The following is a 24,684-nucleotide window of genomic DNA, read 5'->3' as shown; positions in this document are numbered from 1 at the left end:
TGGTACTGCTAAGTGTTATAATTAATAATGCCAAATCAACAACCATCCATTGGCATAAAAGTGATGCCTTTTGAAACAGCTTTTCTGTTGATTAAATTTTAAAGGAAATTTTATTGATGGAAAATCAATGGTACCCAAAAATGTGAACTTTGCTGCCACTTTATTTAATCTTATCTTGAGTTAGAGCCTTGAATGGATTTTGATGAAATTTACTTTCGGGGCCTCTGGCTGGTTCAGACGTTAGAGCTTGTGACTCTTGATGTCAGGGTTGTGAGTTTGAGCTCCATGTTGGGCATGGCACCACTTAAAAAAAAATTTTACTTTCATCATATAACAGCATGCTTACCTCTTGTTTTCTTCAGGTTTGCCTAAATATTATGCAACAGTGAAGCATCTTTCCTTCTTTGACCCCTCTTCTTAAACTGGTCCTGCCTACTGCCTGTCTTTGCTATCCTGCTTGAACGTCCACAGTACTGACATTTTTGTGCATTGTCTGTCTCTCCCACACTAAAATGAGTACTTCAGTAGACAAGGACTTTGCTTTATTTAATGCGATATCAGTACTTAGACTAGTGCCTGGCACCTAAGAGGGAATTAATGAATTGGTGACTCAACCAACTGAGGATATTTAGGGGAAGAGGGATGAGTTTTGGATCAATTCTTTTCAAAGTGGTTTTGTGGGCATAGTTAACCTCAGTAACAATATACTTGTATTTTAAGCTCCCGGTGTTATATTTTAAGGACATTCTAAGTCCAGTGGAATGATTTTGAACACCATTGCTTCTGTAGTGGTATTTGTTGACAGAAAAGGAAAACATCAGCTCCAATATTTTTAGACAATTTCTACAGACTTCAGTCACCAAAATAGTCTTCCAAAAATCCTCCTGATTTTGGAAGAGGCAGCAGAGCTGATGATGAAAAGTGACTTACATGGGTATCATATACTTTATAGTGTTTACTCTTGCTCTATACCAAATAAAAATGTTTTTGTGCATGTTTTGTTTTTGGGGTAGTGCATCTTTGCTTTTCTTGGGTTCCAAGTCAGTCTAGTAAAATAATTAATGTTGGTTGTTTTTTTTTTTTTTCAGGGATTAGTTTGGTCATATCACTTCTACTTCCTCATGTCCAGTGGATTGATCATTCTGCTGTGTCTGTTGAGGACAGCAGTGATGGGGATATTACCTGTTTTTTGCTCTTTAATTTGGAATATGTAATTTTTCTGTAAAAGATTTACTTTCGGTTTGTTCAGGCCATTAATACATTTGTTGCCCTTTCGTACTACACATGAATTGTTAAGGAACTGATACAGCCCTGGTTAGCAGTGGTCAGTTTGAGTTGGTCACCTTCATCTTAGCAATTCTAAGCTGACAGGCCAGAAATGCCTTGAATTTAGAAATTAGCTCATTCGTAACATGATACTCTTTGAGATATCAAAATTATTAGTAGCTAGTATGAATGTGAACTCATGTTCAGATTTCCCTCATTGTCACAAGTATCTTTTCACATTGGTTTTGTTTGACCTAGGATCCAAAAAGGTCGAGGTGCCTGGCTGGCTCAGTTGGTAGAGCATGTGATTCTTGACCTTGGGGTTGTGAGTTTGAGCACCATATTGGGTGGAGAGATAACTTAAAAATAAAATCTTTTAGGAAAAAAAAAGGTTCACACATTGGCTTGCTTGCCATATTCTTGTCTATAGTAGTTCCCTTTATCTGTGGGGGATACATTCCAAGACACCCCTCCCTCCACCCTGTAGATGCCTGAAACCATGGATAGTACTATCCAAGCCCTGTGATATATTGTGTTTTTTCCTGTAGGTGCTTACCTATCGTAAAGTGTCATTTATAAATTAGAGTAAGAATTAAACAACAGTAATAACAAAATCGAACAATTATAACAATATACCGTAATAAAAGTTTATACGAATGTGGTCTCTCCCAAAATCTTTTTTTTTTTTTTTTTTTTTTTAAAGTAAGCTTTATGCTCAGCATGGTGCTTTAACTCACAACTGCAAGCTCGAGTCGCATGATCTACCAACTGAGCCAGTCAGGCACCCCTCCTAAAGTCTTATTTTACTGAACTTACCCTTGTGACAGTGTGAGCTGTTAAACTAAACTGCATACATGTTAAGATGAAGTAAGGTGAATGATGTAGGCATTTTGACCTAGTGTTAGGCTACTGCGTATTGACCTTCTGACGGTAGATCAGGAGGATCATTTGTTTCCAGACCACAGCTGGCCTTGGGTAACTGAGAGCTCTGAACTGGAAGCCTCAGATAAGGGAGGACTGCTGTTTGTCTCTGCCCCACCCTTCTTTCCCATGCGATTTATTTCCTGAAGAAATTGGGTCATTTGTTCTGTAGGAATTCTAACATTCTGGGTGTGGCTGATTGCTTCCTAAGGTTGTTAGTTAATTTGGCAATCTAATCCCTTTAGGTCTTAAAAAGTGGAAGTTAGGTTTTGATTAAATTCAGGTTCGATTTGTGTTTTTTGGCTTTTAATTAATTAATTTGGGGGGGCAAGAATGCTTCATAGGTTATGCTTAGCACTTCAAAATGCGTCAGGAAGAGTTTGTTGTCAGAACTTGTCATTTTAGTGATATTACAATTGACTAGTAAGTTTAGGTGTTAATAACCTTTTTACCTTTATTTCAGAAAAGCTTGATTCTTTACTCTCAGACTACGATATCCTCTCTTTATCCAATATCCAGCAGCACTCAGTAAGAAAACGGGATCTACAAGCCTCAACACATTTAGAAACACTACTAACTTTTTCAGCCTTGAAAAGGTAATTCGAACTATTTATAGAAAAATATTGGGGCAATGAGGGACTTAGTTTGGCAAAAAAAGAAAAATAAGGTGTTTACTGAGGTCTTAGGAAGTTACATTTTAAAAATTTGTAATTGATATAATTACAGTTGGTCATGATTCTTAATACTGCTTATTCTAAAATTCATAGTGATGGTTCTTAAAAACAACCAAATGGGTATTCCAGAGGTATTAATGATGGTAATAATGTTTATGGGATGGCTTCTAACAAAGGATTTTGATTGATTGAATGATTTATAATACCTTAAATTTTTTGTGCTACTTTAGAACCATCAGCTATGTAAAATATTTTTATTTTATATATGAAGATGCTAAAGTTTAGAGGTAAAGGATTTGTTCAGGACCCCACAGCCTGGTGGTAAGCTGGATGTAGAATTCAGTGCTGTGCATATATTGAATTCCCGTTAAGTTGTAGCATAAATTGATAGATGTGATCTATTTGGGCAGTAATTTTACTTTCTCTTATGTTTTGTGGATGTAAGTGATAGATAATTGCAGGCCTTTTTCTAAAATCTTTTTAGGGAGCTTTACTAATATCAAAACAAACACTGAGAGAATATAAATGGACTGAATCATTCTATATTCATAGGTTAGGTCTTCCCTATCAAATATTTAAAAACATTTTTTAATGTTTTTATTAATTTTGAGAGACAGAGCACGAGTGGGGGAGGGGCAGAGAGAGAGAGGGAGACACAGAATCTGAAGCAGGCTCCAGACTCTCAGCTGTCAGCACGGAGCCCGACGTGGGGCTCGAACTTACAAACTGTGAGATAATGACATGAGCTGAAGTTGGATGCTCAACCCCCCCCCCCCAAACAAATATTTTAAAAAAGGAAAGTAATACATATATTTGGTTTAAAAAGCCAACTATGGAGGGTATAAGAAGTTTTCACTTCCTCCTCAATCAAACTTCCAGATCCAGAGAGGTTTCCTGTATAAACCTCTAAAAGCTTTTAAGGCATATTTTTTGCATACAGATCCGTATACATGTAGGTGATATAGATAAGTGTATCATTTTTAACAACAGCAAAATATTCCTGTTGCATAGAATTGTAACTGTTTATTGGCTAGTAACCTACAGATAGATGTGTCTAACCAAAGTGATTCTTTTTTTCCTATAGCAAATAATGTTGTAATAAATATCTACGTGAAAATACCTTGTCTAGGTATTTTTATGGGATACATTCCTGAAAGGAGAATGGGTCAAAGAAATATATACTATAACTGTTTACTGATATTACCATATTTCTTCCCAGCCCAGTTTATTCTTCTAGCAGCAGTATATGAGTTTACCCATTTCCAGTAAGGTTTTATCAGCCTTTACTTTTTGTCCCTGTGAAAGAGGATGGTATCTCATAGTTGTTTTGATGGTCATTTTTTGTGAAATTGATCATCTTTTCACGTCTAAGTCATTTGTTTGTGTCTACCTTTTCATATCCTTTTACCATTTTTCTGTTGGACTCTTTTGGTTACTGAATCAGAGTCATGCTTAGCATATTTATCATTTATCATATGTGTAACTGATATTTCATGCAAATATATTTTACAATGTCATTTTGTTTTTCCTAGTTACTGCCATCATCCTTAGATTTTTTTTGAATAATTTCTTTCTCTTAAGAGTTCATGTCAAAATATTGCAATATTGGTGATAGAGCTTCCAGACTTGTAGCAAATTTGAGCAGAGTGGTGATAATTATAGTTTATCAGTTGCTTATTTTGTGTCATTCACTTCAGTAGGCCCTTTGCGTCTATTATCTCTAATTCTTACCGTACTCCACAAAGGAATTTTTGTAATCTCTGGGAAAAAAAAAAAATGAGACTCAGAGAGGTTGGGTAACTTGCCCAAGGTCATTCAGCCAGTAGTAGAAGATAAAGGATTTGGTGATAAGCCTGTGTTATTTCTGCTGTGCTGATGGAGATTTTGGTGAAGGAGTGGATATAGTAGTGAGAGATGAATAGGAGCAAAGGGAAAAACTGCAAAATAAGAACTCAAAATTTAGCTTTCTAAGGTTTTTTGTTTGTGTGTGTGTGTTTTTTTTTTTTAAGTTAGGTTTGAGGTACCTCATAGAAACTTTTCTGGGGAGGAGAATACTCCCGTAGCCTTCCATATTCTTTCCTGCTTCATAGATGCCATTGATTCATTAAGAAAATGTTCAACAGGGGCGCCTGGGTGGCGCAGTCGGTTAAGCGTCCGACTTCAGCCAGGTCACGATCTCGCGGTCCGTGGGTTCGAGCCCCGCGTCAGGCTCTGGGCTGATGGCTCAGAGCTTGGAGCCTGTTTCCGATTCTGTCTCCCTCTCTCTCTGCCCCTCCCCCGTTCATGCTCTGTCTCTCTCTGTCCCAAAAATAAATAAACGTTGAAAAAAAAAGAAAATGTTCAACAATATCTACCTATTATCATCTCTGTGTAAGGCAGCAGAGAAATTTGTAATTTATTTTACAGTTTCCATCTCAGATGTTTAAGTGGAAATGTATCTAACAATGAACGATAACTTTGGACCAGTTACATTAAAATAGTTGATTTCATTTTACTCTGGAAACCATTCAGTTAGTAGGTGGTATTATTTTCATTTGTAGATGAAGGTTCAGAGGTTCAGAGGTTAAGGCCAAGATCAAGCATGAAGCAAGTGGTGGAGACAGGATTTAACTAAACTAGGTTTGTCAGACTCCAAAGCCCACACCCCTTCTTTCTGTTACACTCTGTTGTTAAAAGGAAAAAAATTAGGGTATTTGAAATGATCTGTTTATATACAGCTGAACTTACCAATATGAAGTCACTCATTACTTGATGGTGATGGTAAATGATTAGATTTTCTGGATAGTAGTAAAAGGCAGAGTAATTTAAACCATGATCATAGAATTATGATCACAATGTGTGTGTGACTATTAGCAGTTGAAAAGCATGGAAGCACTGAGAAATTGTAAGAGGATTTAAAAAGTAATTTTATGAAGAAAAACTGTTTGAAATATGCCTAGAAGTTACATTTCCTCTATTTCATAAATCAAAAAATACTATTATTCTAAAGTAATGAAAAAGTTAAAAATACTGTTTTAATACTTTTTTTTAAATGTTTATTTATTTTTTGAGAGAGAGAGACAGGGTGAGAGCAGGGGAGAGCAGAGAGAGAGGGAGACACAGAATCTGAAGCAGGTCCCAGGCTCTGAGCTGTCAGCACAGAGCCTGATGTGGGGCTTGAACTCACGAGCCATGAGATCATGACTTGAGGCAAAGTTGGAGGCTTAACCGACTGAGTCACCCAGGCGTGCCTGTTTTAATACTTTTTGATAATGTTACCCTTAAAAAGATTTAGGTATTTGTTCCTCTTTTTTTTTTTAATTTTTTGTTTTATGTTCTTTATTTTATATTTGAGAGAGAGAGAAAGAGAGGGAGACACAGAATCTGAAGCAGGCTCCAGGCTCCAAGTTGTCCGCACAGAGCCAGACATGGGGCTCAAACCCACAAGCAGTGAGATCATGACCTGAGCCGAAGTCAGATGCTTAACCGACTGAGCCACCCAGGCACCCCTTGTTCCTCTTAAGAGTGAAATATCTCGAGTTACTTGAAGGGGGCTAGAACTGATAAAGAAATGGAAGTAACATTGGAACTTCCATATCCAGCTGAATGGACCATTGAAAATAGTTACAAGGTGCAAACTTCCAGTTATAAAATAAATAAGTCATGGGGATGTAAGGCACAGCATGGTGACTATAATTAATATTGTATATATGAAAGTTGCTAAGAGAGTGGATCTTAGAAGTTCTTATCAAAAGAAAACAAATTTGTAACTGTGTGGTGACAGATTTAATTAGTCATTGTATTATCTATACAGAAAAGGATAGGAAAATACTATTCAGGTGGATTAAAAAAATTTTTTTTTAATGTTTATTCATTTTTGAGAGACAGAGACAGAGCATGAGCTGGGGAGGAGTAGAGGGAGAGGGAGACACAGAATCTGAAGTAGGCTCCAGGCTCTGAGCCATCAGCACAGAGCCTGACATGGGGCTCGAACCCACGAACTGCGAGATCATGACCTGAGCTGAAGTCTCATGCTCAACCGACTGAGCCACCCAGGCGCCCCCATTAATTCAGGTGGATTGACACTAGTTTGTAGTTACTGTAAATCCTTAAAACTGAGAGAAACAAAACTGCTGAAGGAAGTCTCTAAGTACGTGATTTCACATAATTTTGGTAGGACAAAGCAAGATCTAAATTCCGACTGACCTATCCTGTCGGAGGTTTTTATAGCTCAGAGGTGAAGATTGGAATGTCAGAAAACAGTGGTACCATTTCTTGGTCCTTGTCTTTGCAGAAGAACAGATTTTTAATGTCGAAAACAAAGAGTGGGAGTCCAGTGATTTTTCTGGAAAGAACATTCAATAAAAGTAATATTGAGACTGCCAGGGGACTCTGAAACTAAATAAGTCATTTACAATAGGATGCTTTTCCTTTCAGAGTCCTCGGCATAACTGACGGGGAAAAGTTCGTAGCTGTGAGTGTGTGGGAAGATATGTTTTAGGATAACAGGAGCAAATGTTTCAAGGGTTTCTGAAATAATGTCCTATTGTCTCTCCCTCTGACCATTAAAAAAACCACAAGCAAACTAAAACTACTTTGTTATGCACAAAAAGTTAAAAAGATATGTTACCATGGAGACAGTCCCAGTCTAGCTTCTTTTTGGCAGTTCAGACTTACGCATACCCACAGGGAATTAACATTTCATGGTTTGTTTTTGTTTTTTTTTTTTTTCAACGTTTATTTATTTTTGGGACAGAGAGAGACAGAGCATGAATGGGCGAGGGGCAGAGAGAGAGGGAGACACAGAATCGGAAACAGGCTCCAGGCTCTGAGCCATCAGCCCAGAGCCCGACGCGGGGCTCGAACTCACAGACCACGAGATCGTGACCTGGCTGAAGTCGGACGCTTAACCGACTGCGCCACCCAGGCGCCCCCATTTCATGGTTTTAACCCCACACCTGACAAAATTTGTTCCTGTGGTTGAGATGAATCACATCTTTATCTTCGGTGTTCTTGGGCACACTGAGAGGGTAAAGAATAATTGAAAAATTCTTGCTCACCACACCCAGATTTTATGTCAGGACTGAAACTGGTAGAAAACAAAAGAATATTAAGCCAACTAAAGAACTGGTGTATGTATTTTAATGTTCGTGTTGGATACCTTGTATTTATTTTCCTGATAGTAATTGTGGATTAATTTTTTTCAAGATAGGTTCTCTTTAGAAGGAGAAAAAAAAAGCTTGAGTGCTTTTAAATATAGAAAGTAGCATTTATTAATTTTGCACAGCAGTAAGACCAGCTTGATTGCTAGAGGCAGGATGGCACGGGCTTTTGAAATAAACCCAGTTTCCAGTTTCATCATTTACTAGCTGTGTAACCTTGAGTATGTTGATGAGCCTCCAATCCTCACTTTTTACTGTGTTAAGCGTAAAGAAAGTGTGTAGTGCTGAGCAGGTATTCAGTAAGTGGTGTCTAGTAATATCAGTCTCTGATAAATATTTCAGACAAGCAGGATTTTAACTTAAATTGTCTAGATGTGGGTTTCCTTATTAAAAAAATGTTTTTAGTGTTTATCTATTTTTGAGAGACAGAGCACAAACACGGGAGGGGCAGGGAGAGAGAGACAGAATCCGAAGCAGGCTCCAGGCTCTGAGCTGCCAGCACAGAGCCCGACATGGGGCTGGGACCCATGAGCCATGTGATCGTGACCTGAGCTGAAGTTGGACACTTAACCGACTGAGCCACCCAGGTGCTCCATGTGTTTCCTTACGCTTCACAGTCTCCAGAAAAGATGAATGCATAAATTCTTTAAATCCTTTTTCCCCCGCAATTCTGGTTTTTTTTTTTTTTCTTGGCCAAATTCTTTTTTTTTTTTAATGCTTTTATTTTTTTAGAGAGAGAGAGAGAGAGAGAGAGACAGACAGACAGACAGAGGGCGAGCAGAGGAGGGGCAGAGAGAGAGGGAGACACAGAATCCAAAGCAGGCTCCAGGCTCTGAGTTGTTAGCACAGAGCTCGACGCGGGGCTTGAACCCACAAACCATGGGTTCGTGACCTGAGCCGAAGTCGGATGCTTAACCGACTGAGCCACCCAGGTGCCCCCTGTTTGCCAAATTCTTACAGTTAAAGAAATTAGTCTGTTTGTCTTTATCGGGGATATAACACTAAGTACCTAGTAAAATAGTAGTTGTAACTTGCATAGTCGTTTATTAATGTCAACTCTTTTGTCAGCTTTTTAAAGAAACGTCAATTTCATGTTCTTGGAGTAAAATTCTGTGCGAAACTTTAATGTGCTTTGAGTAAAATATGGACACAATCTTTCCTTAGGCATTTTAAATTATACCTGACGTCAAGTACTGAACGCTTTTCCCAGAATTTCAAAGTCGTGGTGGTAGATGGTAAAGACGAAAGCGAGTATGCCGTCAAGTGGCAGGACTTCTTTACTGGACACGTGGTCGGTTAGTATGGAGCTTGCTTGTTTGCCCTTGTGTCCCGGGTGTCGGGTGTCTGGATCTCGCTTGATCGCCTGTTCTTTTTTGGTGGGGGGAAGAGGGGATGTCAAAGAAGTGCCATTCTTTGTTTTATTTGAGGTATATAAGTTTGAAAGCGGGAACATTCAGACAGGAATAAATGGGTATTATTCAGCACGTATACTGTCTGTTTAAATGATTAAAATGAATTTCCTCTCAAGTGATAAGAATCTAACCTCCTCCTGACTCTAGGAAAGGATTGTAGGCTTCCCTTATGAGATTTCAAACAGGGAAGCTAAAAGATAAAATAATTGGCTTTACGATCCTGTTAAGTACTTTTTTAAGACCTACATCAAACAAGCAATTGTGGTTTACTTCTGAAACTTCCTTTGCAGAAAAAAGAAATGGCATTAAAATCTGCAAATAGTGCAGTTCAAGCCCTGTATAATCCAGATCGTGCTTTTTGCCTCATCTTAGTTCTTTCTTAACCAAAAGTAGGTAAAGTTATTCCAGAAGAGCATCTACACCTTTGTTTTTTGTTTTGTCTGTAACACGCTCTAGATAATTCTCATAGGAGGATTGAGGGAAAGAGGTTTTAAATGAGTTGAGGCTACTCTTTAGGAGTGTGAATACCTTGCTGCTCGCTGGGGCCTGTGTTTCTTTGGTGTAGATTTCTACAGTCCCTAGGCAGATTCCACTCTGATGAAGGGCTTGGTTGATTTGTATTGACACTGGTGCATAGTTTAGTTTTTGATATAAGTATTTCTTAATGATGGAATGTTTTTTTCTTTTAAGGTGAGCCTGACTCTAGAGTTCTAGCCCACATAGGAGATGATGATATTACAGTAAGAATCAACACAGATGGGGCAGAATATAATATAGAGGTAAATCTACGTGTGAATTTTTTTTGGAGGGGAGCTGTTATAAAAAGCTGTTTCTCATTTGTTTTAAGAAGGCAAAGGTCTTTGGGGCACCTGGGTGGCTCGGTCTAAGTGTCTCTTGATTTCAGCTTGGGTTATCACCTCATAGTTCGTGAATTTGAGCCCTGCCTTGGGCTCTGTGCTGACAGTGCAGAACCTGCTTGGGATCCATTCTCTCTCCCTCTCTCTCTCTCTCTCTCTCTCTCTGCCCCTCCCGTGCTTGTGTTCATGCTCTCTCCCTCTCAAAGGAATAAACTTTAAAAAAAAAAAAAAGACAAAGGTCTTTAATTATGCTTACTTTTCCCCTTGTATTTAAAGTTTTTACCAGTGAAGTAAATGATTATGATTTTTTATAGTAAAAAAGGTAATATTTTTTTTACATGTCTGAGAGGCTGTCATAAGATGCACCCTGTATTTCCTTTTTTTAAGTTTAACTTTTTTTAATGTTTATTTTTGAGAGAGAGCATGGGTGCACGTGCACATGGGGAAGGGGCAGAGAGAGAGAGAGAGAAAGAGAGAGAGGAGGACAAGGGATCTGAAATGGGCTGTGTGCTGACAGCAAAGAGCCCGATGTGGGGCTTGCACTCATGAACCGTGAAATCATGACGTGAGCCAAAGTTGGATATCTAACCGACTGAGCCACTCAGGTGCCCCCTTTTATTTATTTATTTTTTAAGTTTATTTAGGAGTGCCTGGGGTGGCCCAGTTGGCTAAGCAATCCCACTCTTGATTTCTGCTCAGGTCATGATGTCATGGTCATGGGATCTAGCCTCACATTGGAGCCTGCTTGGAACTCTCTCTCTCCCTCACTCTCTGCCCTTCCCCCTCTCATGCGTGCTCTCTCTCTCTGTCAATAATTAAATAAAATAAAAAATTTATTTTGAGAGAGAGAGAGAGAGAGGAAGCATGAATGGGGTGGCAGGGAGAGAATCCCAAACAGGCTCTGCACTGTCAGTACAGAGCCCAGTGCAGAGCTTGAACTCCTGAACCACCAGATCATGACCTGAGCCAAAATCAAGTCAGATGCTTAACTGACTAAGCCACTCAGTCGCCCCTGATTTTTATGTTCTTTATTGCATAATTCTTATCTGCAGTTACCTTGATATAAAAATTATTGTATTAAAATCTTAGACATAAGAGTAAACAGGAAAATGTATATATCTTATTTTTAACACATCACCATTAAACATTTTAAGCCATCACTAATTTTATCACCAAAGCTTGCTATAAATAAGGTTTATATGAATAAGCCTAGGTTAAACTTTAATCATAAGATGATTGTTTTGGAGCGCCTGGATGGCTTAGTTGGTTAATCATCTGACTCTTGGTTTTGGCTCAGGTTGTGATGTCATGGCTCTTGAGATCCGCATCGGGCTCTGTTCTGGCAGTGCAGAGCCTGCTTGGGATTCTCTCTCTCCCCCTCTCTTTCTGTCCCTCTGCAACTTGCACGTGCACCTTTTCGTGCATACACACTCTCTCTCTCTGTTTCTCTCTACATAATAAACTTAAAAAAAAAAAAAAAGATGATGTTTTTCCTCCCCCCTTTCTGCTTTGAAAACGTTCAGATTTACAAAAGGACTTTATAGATACCCTGTGACCTTTCATTAACTGATGGCATACTACCACGTGTGCTTTATTATTCTTTTTTTTCCCCTCAAAGGGAAAATAAGTTTCAGACATCATGACACTTTACCCCTAAATGCTTCAGTGTACGTCTCCTAACATTAAACGTACTCTTCTACATAGCCACAATAAACACACCTGAGAAAATGAAAATAATTCTGTAGCATTATCTAACAACACATAGTCCAGATCTCTAGTCATCCTCAAAATCTCCTCCATAGATCTTCCCCCTCCCAATTTAGGATCAGTTAAGGTTCTTGCCTCTCAATTAGTTGTTCATCAGTTGACTTTTTCTGGCTGCTTGTTGATAATGGTGATAATAGGATTTGCTTCTATTAGTAGTAATAGTAAGTGCCTTTGTCTTGAAATCTTAATATATAACTAGATTCATTATGTTATCTTTAAGATAGATGTATCAGTACTTTACCCCATGAAAAAAATTATGTTCAGATAAGTTACTTTTTGAAGGCACATAGCAGGGGTACAGTTGAGGTCTGAACCCAGATATCTTTGATCGCAAAGCCTGCTATCTTTTTCTGTGTTAGACTGGCTGTATTAGGAAACTCTTAATATGAATTTAGAGATGTTTGATCCAGAAGAAAACATTTTTCTCTTTTCCTGTTTGTAGGCCAAATGACGGTCCCTACAACCAAGAAGTTGGTTAGGTAACTTTTTGAGGTTTCTGCTAGCCCTGTGGTTCACCATCTCTTTCTTTTTTTTAAAATTTTATTTTAGAGAGAGAGCGTGAGCAGGGGAGAGGGGCAGAGGGAGAGAGAGAGAGCTCAGCGAGGAGCCTGACATGGGGCTTGATTCTGCAACCCTGGGATCATGACCTGAGCTGATCAAGTCAGACACTCAACCGACTGAGCCACCCAGGAGCCCCATTGTCTTGTTTCGTAAATCTACTCCATACATGGATTATGAAAGAAGACACATACACACACACTACACACACACACTTGACTGTTGAACAACATGGATTTCAACTGCGCAAGTCCACTTACATGCAGGTCTTCTTCAATAAATATATTAGAAAATTGTTTGGAGATTTGCAGTAGTTTGAAAACACAGATGAACCATGTGGCCTAGAAATGAAAAAATTAAGGGAAAGTTAGGTATTGTAAGAATATAGTATACAATACATGTAATGTACAACATATGTGAATCAGCTGTTTATGCTGTTGGTAAGGCTTCTGGTCAAGAGTAGGCTGTTAGTATTTGTTTTGGGGGCATCAAAAGGTACGTGTGGTGGATTTTCAACTGCATGGGGGTGTCAGCACTCCTAACCCCTCAGTGTTCTAGAGTCAACTATATTTAACAGCTTTATTGAGATAAAATTCACATTCTGTACAGTTCACACATTTAAAATGTGTACTTCGTTGGCTTTTAGTGTATCCTAGGGCTGTGCAGTCATCACCACCCAACGATTTTAGAACATTTTCATCATCCCCGGAAGAAACACTGTACTCTTTAGCAGCCCGCCACCCTTTGCCCCCAACTTCCCTAGACCTAGGAAACACTAATCCACGATCTCTGTAGATTTGCTTGGTCATTCATGTAAATGGAATCACAATATGTGGTCTGTTGTGTTTGGCTTTTTTCACTTGGGATGTTTTTTATTTTTTTTTAATTTTTATTATTTTTTAAAAATTTATTTGAGAGAGCACGAGTTGGGGGAGGGACAGAGAGAGAGAGAGAGTCAGTCAGTCCCAAGCAGGGTCCACACTGTCAGCACAGAGCCCCATGCGGGCTTGAACCACGAACTGTGAGATGATGGCTGGAGCCGAAGTCAGACACTGAATTCACTGGCCACCCAGGCACCCCTCGCTTAGAATGTTTTCAGGGTTCACCCATGTTGTGGTTCGTGTCAGTACTTCATTTCTTCTTATTGCCAAATAATAGTATATTTCATGGGTGTGTCACATTGTGCTTATTCATTCATCAGTTGGGCATTTGGGTTGTTTTCACTTGTTTGGCTGTTGTGAATAATGCTGTCGTGGACATTTGTGAACAAAAGTTTTTGTGTGAGTGTATATTTTCTCTCGGGTTTGTAGTGGGAGTGGAATTTCTGGGTCAGATGGTATCTCTATTTTTAACCTTTTGAGGAACTGCTGAGCTGTCTTCCCTAGTGGCTGCACTTCACATTCTACCATTTTACATTCCATAGTATGTGAGGCTTCTGACTTCTCCACATCCTCACCAGTACTTGTTATTACCTGTCTTTGATCCCAGCTATCCTAGTGGATGTGAAGTCATGTCCTTGTGGTGTAGCTTTTCATTTCCGTAAGTTACGTGTATTATATAAATGTGTGTACGTGTGCACGTGTGTATATAAAATATCGTTTTGGTACTTTTCCTCACAAGCTGCCTAGTTTTGATGAGACCAGCATCCGTACAGGAACTTTGTTCTTGCCTTGGGTAACTTTTCAAGTATGTTAGCTCTGATTTACTGTGACCTTGTGATAGGAGAAGTGAAGATTTTTTAGAAACTGCTTTCTTTTGAAAGCGATAATAGGTTTTAGGTAACATTGCTGTGAGTTTTCAGTCTTGCCTTCTGTGGGCAAAACCTTCATGGCCCAAAGATACCAAGGAAGCTGGAATAGAATACCATAGTCAGTCTCCCTCCTTGCTAGAGGCCGTCCGTCACCCAGAGTAGGGTTGGTATGCAGCAGGCGCTACACAAATGGTTTTGAATGATTGGAAAAGGTTATGTGTTTTCTCTTCTGGAGCTTCTAAAAGGTTTCATAACTTGTACAAAATAATGCTTTTTTCATATATACATAAAATCAAAGAGTGAATAATCCATGTATTTATTTACCAGCAGAGAAACTCTGAGAAAAATTGAGGTGATTTATTTTTGATAAAATGACTAATCGGTTTACTTAACCTGGAAATGAACGTCATCTAGAAACAAAGAATGTTGTTAAGAATTTAGTGGTGAGGAATTCTTATATTTTGCATCTCAATTTATGTTTTCTATTTTAGCCACTTTGGAGACTAATTAATGATACTAAAGACAAAAGAATGTTAGTTTATAAATCTGAAGATATCAAGAATATTTCACGTCTGCAGTCTCCAAAAGTGTGTGGTTATATAAAGGCGGATAATGAAGAGTTGCTTCCAAAAGGGCTAGTAGACAGAGAGCCACCTGACGGTAAGACTTAACAAATAGTTTTTCAAATGAGAAGCAAGCATGATGTCTGTCTTCAGTAGGGGTGATTATTAATTGGGGGAAAAATATTATCAAGTTATTATAGTATTTGACTTGAAAATAGAGTTTTACTCAGAAATTTAATTCTTTTGCCTATAATGTAAGAATTGAAAACACTAGAAAACAATGGAACAATAAAGATTGGAAAAAGACTGCAGAAAAGGGAAATTGAATAATCTGAGGGGATTTTTTTTTTGTAAATATTAAAGAAGGATTGATCACATATAATGTTTAAGTGGGTGTGGTGAGGAAGGAGAGTTTTTTTATTTGGATAATTTAAAAATGAGAAAATAGTACCATTGAGAACAATCTTGAGATAAGTTTATAAGAAATTAGTTGGTACCAAGAGAGGTCTGTACTTTTCAGAAAGAAGGCTATCAGCCTTGGGACAGATCACTTCAGAGTCATTTTAAAACAAAACCATCTTGGAGAAATACTCTACTGTCCTCATTTTTTGAAAACTTAGAAAATTTATTACTAACATTTTAGCATATAAATACATAAATTCTCAATTTTGTATTTGATAAGGAAAATGATCTATTACCATAAATGTTTTTAATGTCTGATTATCTTTATAGTTTTATTATTACTTTGGTTAATTCGTAGACTTCTAGAAGAAAATGACAGTTTCATAGCCCAGAAGTAAATTAGTTGTTTATTTTACTTGAAGTACTTTTTAAAGTATCCTCATTTTAGAAATTAAGGAGGCACTTTCCTTGGTTTTGAATTCCACGTTAAAAAAATTTTTTTTTTTAATGTTTATTTTATTTTAATTTATTTTTTTTTTTAACGTTTCTTTATTTTTGAGACAGAGAGAGACAGAGCATGAACAGGGGAGGGGCAGAGAGAGAGGGAGACACAGAATCTGAAACAGGCTGCAGGTTCTGAGCAGTCAGCACAGAGCCTGACGCGGGGCTCGAACTCACGGACAGTGAGATCATGACCTGAGCCAAAGTCGGACGCCCAACGACCAAGCCACCCAGGCGCCCCTTAATGTTTATTTTTGATAGAGAGGGAGCGTGCACGTGCACACTCATGCATGAGCAGGGGAGGAGCACAGAGCGGGGGTGGGGAGACACAGATATGAAGCAGGCTCCAGGTTCCGAGCTGTCAGTACAGAGCCCGATGCGGGGCTCGAACTCACGGACCATGAGATCATGACCTGAGCTGAAGTCGGCACTTAGCCGACCAACCGAGCCACCCAGGCGTCCCTGAATTCTATGATTTTAAAACTTACATGACTTTTCATTTTTCTGTCTTCCTCCAAATTGTTTTTTTGTTTAAAATATCTTTAAAGATACTAAGCACAAATGATGTTTGTTTCAAAAGTATGCTAGATTTAAAGCGTTACTATAAAAAACTCCTTGTTTTGATGAATTTTGATTTAATAGTGCATACAAATTCATATTAGAGCTTGTTCATCGGGTGAAGAGAAGAGCTGACCCTAATCCCATGAAGAACACGTGTAAATTGTTGGTGGTAGCAGATCATCGCTTTTACAAATACATGGGCAGAGGGGAAGAGAGCACAACTACAAATTACTTGGTGAGTATCTGATACTGGATCAGGTCACTGGACACAAAGATCCAGTTAGGTAGGCGAATTCCATTCAGGAGAAGACTGCTGTGATGTGAAATGTGATGAAACAAGGTTTGTTTCAGATGCCCTGTCATTTCCTAAAATATTTGGGGGCTCTCTGAAGTTCCTAACATGACTCTGTAGAGGTTCTAGTTTCAAATATTTGAAACGCCATTTTACCTTTGAACTACTGTTTTCTGCACACGAGAATTTTTATGCATATTAATTAGGTTTAGGAAGAGTTCATAACGCAGGCTTCCCTTCTGTTCAAGTGAACTTTCTGAAAACATCACTGCTATAATGGCCGTGATCCTGTTGGTGACTCATGTATGGATGTATGCTCCAGAGTGGAAAAAAAAGTATTTGTATGAACCTCTGTGTGTTCTTCGCCTCTGTGTTTATTTCAGAGCAGATGGTCTGCTTGTTTTATGTTGTATAAAATAGCTAATTGTTGGAATATAAATACGTGGAATAGATGGGATTTACAAGGTCATAACTGTAAAGATTCAAAGGAAAGATTACAGAAGTACTGACATGGGTTTTTAAGCCTTTACTGTTACAATTTGAAAAGCCAAGGGAATCCTATTTCATTGACATTTTTTGTTGATATGATCTCATTCGTCATGATAACTGGGCCCTGACAAAATGTTGTTGTTGAGGGAATAAAAGAGAATACAGCTATTCATGATCCGAGAGCCTAGGCCTTTCTCATTGCCTTTCTCATTGCCTTGCTTGTTCCGTTCTCTGTGTTTCATTTGTACCCTCCCTCACCCTTCTTTCCCTTCCTTCCAATGTCAAGTGAAAGAATTTATTATGAGGGTAGTAGGAGTAGTGTGTGAAGTCACTGTAATTCTTGTTCCGAATTAAGGGATTCTTTCTTGGAAAAGCTCCTTTCTCAATACGGGTTTTGTATTAAAAGATCTTAATTTCCTTTTTTTGTTCATTATACCACAATGTGAATAGAATGAGAGGTCTAGTCTTGGAAATTGTATTTTTTAGTTTTACACTTACTATAAGCAAAGAACAGTTTCTTAGATCTGTAATGTGCTTCACAGTTACTGGAACAAACCTCATCTGGCCAGTTTTTGAACAATAGGATAGTCTCCTTGAAGAAAAGATGGGTAATGAGCATTTTGTTCTTACGTAGTTTGAATCATCCTTGACCCTCCTCCCCCAGTATTCTTTGTCTGCCTCCCTTCCCAAAGCAGAGAACAGAAGAAAGGAGGAACGTGGAGCCTCACTCCTCTGTCCATCTCTTTACCTCGTCCTTGGTGCTGGTTTGCCCAGGGAGGGTCGGGGATAGATTGAGCAGTATCTGTCCCTGCTCCTCACCTCTTTTCTTTTCTTTTCTTTTCTTTTCTTTTCTTTTCTTTTCTTTTCTTTTCTTTTCTCCTTTCCTTTCCTTTCCTTTTTCTTCCTTCCTTTTTTTCTTTCTTTCTCTTTCTTTCTTTTTGAAATTTTAAATTTTATTTAAATCCAAGTTAATATACAGTGTAGTATTGGTTTCAGGAGTAGAATTCAGTGATTCATCACTTATATACAACACCCAGTGCTCATCCCAGCAAGTGCCCTCCTTAATGTCCATCACCCATCTAGCCCATCCCCCAACCCAACAACACGTCTTCAGCAACCCCCAGTTTGTTTCCTATATTTCAGAATCTCTTATGGTTTGCCTCCCTGTTTTTATCTTATTTTTCCTTCCCTTCCCCTATGTTCATCTGTTTTGTGTCTTAAAATCCACGAGTGAAATCATATATTAATCTTTCTCTGACTTTTGTTGCAAATGATAAGATTTCATTCTTTTTGATCAAGTAATATTCCATTATATGTATATATGAGGTATACACATACACATACATACATATATCATATATTCTTTATCTGTTTGTCAGTTGATGAACATTTGGGCTCTTTCCATAACTTGGCTATTTGGGTTCCTCCTTTCCGAGAAAGACATTTGAGGTTCTTGCTAAAAACTAGAGTGAAGAGACTACTTCTTAGAAGGGAATATTTTAGGTACGTTGATTGACTTTGAACTTTCAGTATTATGGTTGAATGGAACGGCAGTTTTTAAAAAAAGTCTGTTACTTGATATTTTGGTTCCATGTGCAATTGATAACCTAAAATTTGAGATTAACTGTACCATTTCTTTTTTTTTTTTTAATGTTTTTTTAAATTTATTTTTGAAAGAGACAGAGCATGAGCAGGGGAGGGGCAGAGAGAGACAGAAACACAATCTGTGTGATTCAAACTCATGGTCGCAAGATCATGACCTGAGCCAAAGTCGGCTGCTGAAGGGGACTGAACCACCCAGACACCCCTAACTGTCCCACTTCTTGGTTCTGGTAGCAGTATGTTTGCGGCTAGGAATCATTGTTAGTGTTGTCAGTGATGAAGAATAACTTCTCTTTTTTTTTTTTCCGAAGTTTATTCTTGAGAGGGAGAGAGCTCACACATGAGCGCGAGAGGGACAGAGAGAGAGAGAAAGAGAGAGTCCTCAGCAGACTACACAGTGTCAGTGTAGAGCCCGGCACGGGGCTTAAACTTGTGAACTGTGAGATCATGACCTGAGCCCAAATCAAGAGTTGGACACTCAACTGACTGTGCCACCCACACCCCCCAAGAATAACATCTTAATGTTTGTTTTATAATTGGTGGAAACTTTTACAGTGCCATTTTCTCTAAACTGGCATTTGTAATCCCAACAAAATTTATATTACATTGCAAAGCGTAGTAAACATATGCATGTCTTTCTTTTATAAACACAGATAGAGCTTATTGACAGAGTTGATGACATCTATCGGAACACTTCATGGGACAACGCGGGTTTTAAAGGTTACGGAATACAGATCGAGCAGGTACTTACCAACGGATGTGGCTTTTATTACTCAGCTGAGTGATGCCATCTAAGTATTTGTCACTTGTATTCAGAGTCCAGAAGCTTATCTTAGATTCTGATCTTAAATATTTTCAAATGCCAGTGATTTTTATCTAATAAATTGTGCAGCGTTTTGAAATAATTATTTATAGATTGTGAAGTTTTTGGTTCTTAGGCTTGTTGTAGGCAGAATGCTTTTTTACATTGCTGTGATTTCTTCTTTCTCAGGATTTACTGTTTTTATCCTCTTCATTGTTTTACTTTTTTTTGATTATGCTTTGCATCTTTAGTCAGAATGCCGATACATACTGCTGAATCCTTAGAAAATGTATTCAAAAATACTGTGTACATTTGTAAGGCATTTATGCCTATAGAACCAGTGGGTCTCTTTTCCCCAGAATCTTCTGATTTTTTGTAGTCTGTCAATGGAGTATGTCCAGCAATGATGTCTCAATGTCATCTTATCTTGCAGTAAAAATTGTTTTAAATTGGTAAGACTGATTACAAAGATTTCTGAAATCAGCTATTGCTTTCGACAGACATTTTAATGTGTAAATTATCTTTATTTTTTCCAAGCTGTTTGTATTAAATTAACTATATTCTTATAGGATCTATAGCCTAGAATTTAGAGCTTTTAAAAAAAAAAAAACTTTAGAAATCATGCATCATACTATACTTTATAAATGTTAAACGTTTGTAGTACTTGTATAAAACTAAGAGAATTATTTTTCCCTTTTCCATTCTCTTTTACTGTTTTGCATTTTCTTTTAAGTTATTATCTGAATAGGTAATGTATACACATGGTACAAAAGCCAGTGAAAAGTAAGTCTCTTCAGCCTCTGCCCACTGTCAAACCAGCCCCTTCCCAGAGCCATCCATGTCACGAGTTTCATAAGTATCGTTCTAAAAGTACTTTGTGCATGTATGGCATGTGTATGTGTATGTGTGTATTTGACACATGGTGGTCTGCTCTCCTCTTGCACCTTGCTTTTTCATTTTGCGAATATGTTGGCGATTATTCCGTTATGGTACATATAAAGCTGCCTCACTTGTTTAAAACAGCTGCATTGTGTTCAAGTTTTAGGGAACCAAGAAATAAAACTCCTTTTTTGCCTTAAGAACTTGGAACCACTTGGAAAAATAGGTGCAGTATAGGAGATAAAAATCTCAGCTTTATGATAACGATGGCACTTGGGTTGGAGGATGTGGTTTTTAGCTGGGCAGTTGCACTGGGCTTCCCTCTATTTCATCCCAGAATTGATCTTGACCACCTACCACCAAAGCCGCAGAGGCAGAGCCCTCCCCTGTGAGCTCACTGCTTGGTGGCAGACCAGACACACTCTGTCCAGGCAGGCAGATTCGGAAGAGAGGCCAGAAACGGCTGAGCTGAGCATGGCTTAGGTCTTTTTCCTAAACAAACTCACCAGTTGATAACGTTTCATTTCTTTTGGAGAAAACCCTTTGTTCCCTTTTTTATTAAAGCAGGATTAACATGAATTTTTACTGTATGTGCAAGGAAAAGCCCCTGTCCTTTATAATCTTTTATTCCTCTGCAATGATAGACATGTAATTGTTCTGTGTCTCTGAATCATTGATTATATTGGAATAAATATTTTAGGCTCATAGAACCCAAGTTCTCATTTTATCAGACCAAATATAGAGGAAGTAAGCATATTTTTTTACATATAATTTATTGTCAAATTGGTTTCCATACAATACCCAGTGTTCATCCCAACAGGTGCCCTCCTCAATGCCAAGGAAGTAAGAGTTTAGAAGCACATTTATAAATTGATAAATCATTCACTGACCTACATGTTTTCCATACCATATGCTTCTCAGTTTGTTTTTAAACATTGAATATTAGAGCTGAAGAATCTTATGGAACTTGGGTTTAAAACACTGTTTCTAGAGTGGTAGGTGATCTTATTTTGAATAGCTAAAACAGTGCAGTATTATTTCAGAGTCTTCTGACTTTTTTTCTGAAGTGTTCTAAGTGTATCGTCTCTTTAAGTATAGATTCGCATTCTCAAGTCTCCACAAGATGTGAAACCTGGTGAAAGGCACTATAACATGGCAAAAAGTTATCCAAATGAAGAAAAGGATGCTTGGGATGTGAAGATGTTGCTAGAGGTAGGTGGTGGAGTCCTTAGTGGGACCTTGTGAGCATCCTTTCCGGTTCCTAATACACGAGGTGTGTCTGCATTAATGAAGGGGCGCATCAACAAAGGTTATTGAAAATCAGGAGCAGCTTCCCCCCCGCCCAATCCAGCAGTGACCTCACCCCTGCAGCCAGGCAGACAGCACAATGGGCCAAAAAGTTGTAAAAATGAAAAATGCTTGAGAGTGGTGCTTCTTAAACTTAGTATCTTTGAGAACCTAGTGAAGTGTTGGGACTTTAGAAAGTAGATGGATACCCAATATGTACATTTTTTGCACACCGTTTTGTGCAGGTTTCTTTGAAACTCATCAGTAGATCTCCTAGGCCAGGACATGTCAAACAGTGTGACAGTGTATTAGTAGAAATATAACTTGGAGATCTGAAAGTTTTCTACAGGATTTAAAAATCTTTGTATCTTGGGGCACCTGGGTGGCTCTGTCAGTTAAGCAGCCAACTTTGGCTCAAGTCACGATCTCACGGCTCCTGGGTTTGAGCCCCACATCAGGCTCTGTGCTGACAGGTCAGAGCCTAGAGCCTGCTTTGGATTCTGTGTCTCTCTCTCTCTCTCTGCCCCTCCTCTGCTTGCTCTCTGTCTCTCTCACTCAAAAAAAAAACACTGGAAAAAAATAAAAATCTTTGTGTCTTTATTCTGGTGATAAATCTAAAGGTAGCCTAATCATTTTCTGCCATTTGGATTCTTGACAGGGTATGATTGATCCTTTTTGCCACATGATTTCAGTGTCTTGGGTTTGTATATGCTGTTGCTTTGTGGTAAAATGACCTTCTATGAAGTGATAGTGATCTTTAATATGTTAGTAAGTGTATTGGTGTCCAATGGTTGCTCTCACAAGTTACTGCAAATTCAGCAGCTTCTAACAATGCTTATTTATCTAATAGTCTCCATGGGTTAGGCCATGCATAGCATGGCTCATCAGTCTCACAAGGCAAAAATTAAGTTTTCAAAGCTTGAATTAAAGGATATTCCCAACTCTTCATCCAAGTTGAGATCGATGGAGTGCTTCATCGTATAGTACCCTACATGCCTTATCTGCTGTGTTTCACTGCCATTCCAGAGGTTGAGACAGCACTGTTCCCCCCCCCCCCCTTTTTTTAATGTTTGTTTATTTTTGAGAGAAAGAGAGAGAAGTATGAGCGGTGGGGGGGCAGGAAGAGAGGGAGACACAGAATCCGAAGCAGGCTCCAGGCTCCAAGCTGCTAGCACAGAGCCCGATGTGGGGCTTGAACCCATGAGCCCTGAGATAGTGACCTGAGCTGAAGTGGGACGCCCAGCTGACTGGGCCACCCAGGCGCCCCTAGCACCGTTGACTTCTAAAGAGGCTCACCAAGTGAGTTAGTGTGTTAGGTCTGCTAGTAACAAAGCACCACAGACCAGGGGGCTTAACAGAATTTTATTTCTCATAGTTCTGGAGGCTGAAAAACCAAAGCAAACTTAAAAAAAGAAAGAAAAACCTGCAGAACCTGGGCACCTGGCTGGCTCAGTCAGAAGAGTATGCGACTCTTAATCTTGGGGTTGTTTGAGCCACATGTTGGGTGTAGAGATTACCAAAAATAAATAGGGGGAAAAACCCTATAAAACCAATAGAATCCTTGAAATACTTTAGAGGGATCCATTTTGGTATGAGGTTCTACATCCCCTGAAGGGAATATTCAAGCACTGAGACTGACAGAAGTGGAATGTCTTCAGGGCCAGGCTGCATGTCTGCACACTAGCTCTCTTAGTTTTGAGCTGTTCTAACAAGCTGCCAAGCTCTTCCCTATCATACCCTCCTCCCTCACTAGACAGCACTCCGTTCCTTAACGTGTGCAGGTGGGTGAGAAGTGTGTACTCAGTTTTGTGGGCTGAAGCAGAAGTGCAGTCAGTCGTATGTTATCGTTCCCCAGTGTCTGGCTGAAACGTCTTTTAGCCTGATGTCATTGTTAATCGAATTAAGAATACTTTTTTTTTCTCAAAGCAATTTAGCTTTGATATAGCTGAGGAAGCATCTAAAGTCTGCCTCGCACATCTTTTCACCTATCAAGATTTTGATATGGGAACTCTTGGATTAGCTTACGTTGGTTCTCCCAGAGCAAACAGCCACGGAGGTGTTTGTCCAAAGGGTAAGTTTCCATTTGTTGTGTGGCTGTGTGAGAATGGCAGACTGAGTAGATTGTATTGTAGTTCTGTGTTAAATGAGCAATCTGTCTCTGTTTCCTTTGTCCTCTAGCTTACTATAGTCCAATTGGAAAGAAGAATATCTATTTGAATAGTGGTTTGACCAGCACAAAAAATTATGGTAAAACCATCCTTACAAAGGTATGTTCTCTTATTTTTTAAAAGGATAGATTTGGAGTTTATTGTGGTAGAACCTCAACTTTATATATTTACGTAGGTATCTTTTAGAAAAGTAATACATGCTTTTGTTAGTTTGTTTCCACCTAAAAAAATAACATGTGTTTTGGTGGGAAATGTGAAAATAAAAAATACAAAGGAAAAGATAAAATTACCTGTGAGATTTCTTTTGAGACCCCCCCTACCCAGGGCCATTGTTTCTCCTAAAGACACCCCGCCCCCTCCTCCCCCCCACCCCCCGCCCCCGCCCTGCCCCGAACTCTTCATCCTGTGGCTCCTAGGCTCCTGGTCCTGCTGTGTAGCTGTCATTTGAAGACCTCTCCATACTCCGTCATTTCCTGAACCTCATCTTCTTCCTCTGTTGATTTATACCATCATTTTGGTGTAGCGTATGTTCCAGAGCTTCCTAAGAAAGCATACGTGAGAGGCAAATTGAGATTTTTACATATCCGAAAATGTCTTTACCCTACTCTTAAACTTGATTGATAATTAAGTTTTCTCAGTGCTTGAAGGCATCGCTCCATTATCTTCTACTGTTTTGTGTTACTATTAGAATCTGAAGTCATTCCGATTTTTTATCCTTTGTATGTGACCAGTTTTTTCCTCTAGAAGATTTTAGGATCTTGTTTTTGCCCAGATAGATCCATTAGGAATGGG

The 24,684-nt window shown here is 38.8% G+C and overlaps 1 protein-coding gene across 4 annotated transcripts in view; it reads left to right on the top strand.

Moving 5' to 3' along the window:
• ADAM17 (ADAM metallopeptidase domain 17) overlaps positions 1 to 24,684 on the top strand; it is a 53,196-nt gene that overhangs the window by 7,576 nt on the left and 20,936 nt on the right. The window contains exons 2-10 of one of the 4 annotated variants that reach the window (XM_047845261.1): positions 2,651 to 2,783; positions 9,167 to 9,297; positions 10,105 to 10,193; positions 14,838 to 15,006; positions 16,475 to 16,608; positions 19,410 to 19,499; positions 21,536 to 21,649; positions 23,651 to 23,795; positions 23,903 to 23,991. In XM_047845261.1, the coding sequence (XP_047701217.1) occupies positions 2,651 to 2,783; positions 9,167 to 9,297; positions 10,105 to 10,193; positions 14,838 to 15,006; positions 16,475 to 16,608; positions 19,410 to 19,499; positions 21,536 to 21,649; positions 23,651 to 23,795; positions 23,903 to 23,991 (1,094 nt within the window). Of the gene's footprint in view, positions 1 to 2,650; positions 2,784 to 9,166; positions 9,298 to 10,104; positions 10,194 to 14,837; positions 15,007 to 16,454; positions 16,609 to 19,409; positions 19,500 to 21,530; positions 21,650 to 23,650; positions 23,796 to 23,902; positions 23,992 to 24,684 lie in introns of those variants that run through there. The other 3 variants (XM_047845263.1, XM_047845262.1, XM_047845265.1) reach the window with 3 other exon arrangements.

This window comes from Prionailurus viverrinus, unplaced genomic scaffold, assembly GCF_022837055.1.
Source record: "Prionailurus viverrinus isolate Anna unplaced genomic scaffold, UM_Priviv_1.0 scaffold_33, whole genome shotgun sequence".
Taxonomy (NCBI): Eukaryota; Metazoa; Chordata; class Mammalia; order Carnivora; family Felidae; genus Prionailurus; species Prionailurus viverrinus.
Note: the sequence above shows the minus strand (reverse complement) of the source record. Positions and strands in the feature narration are given on the sequence as shown.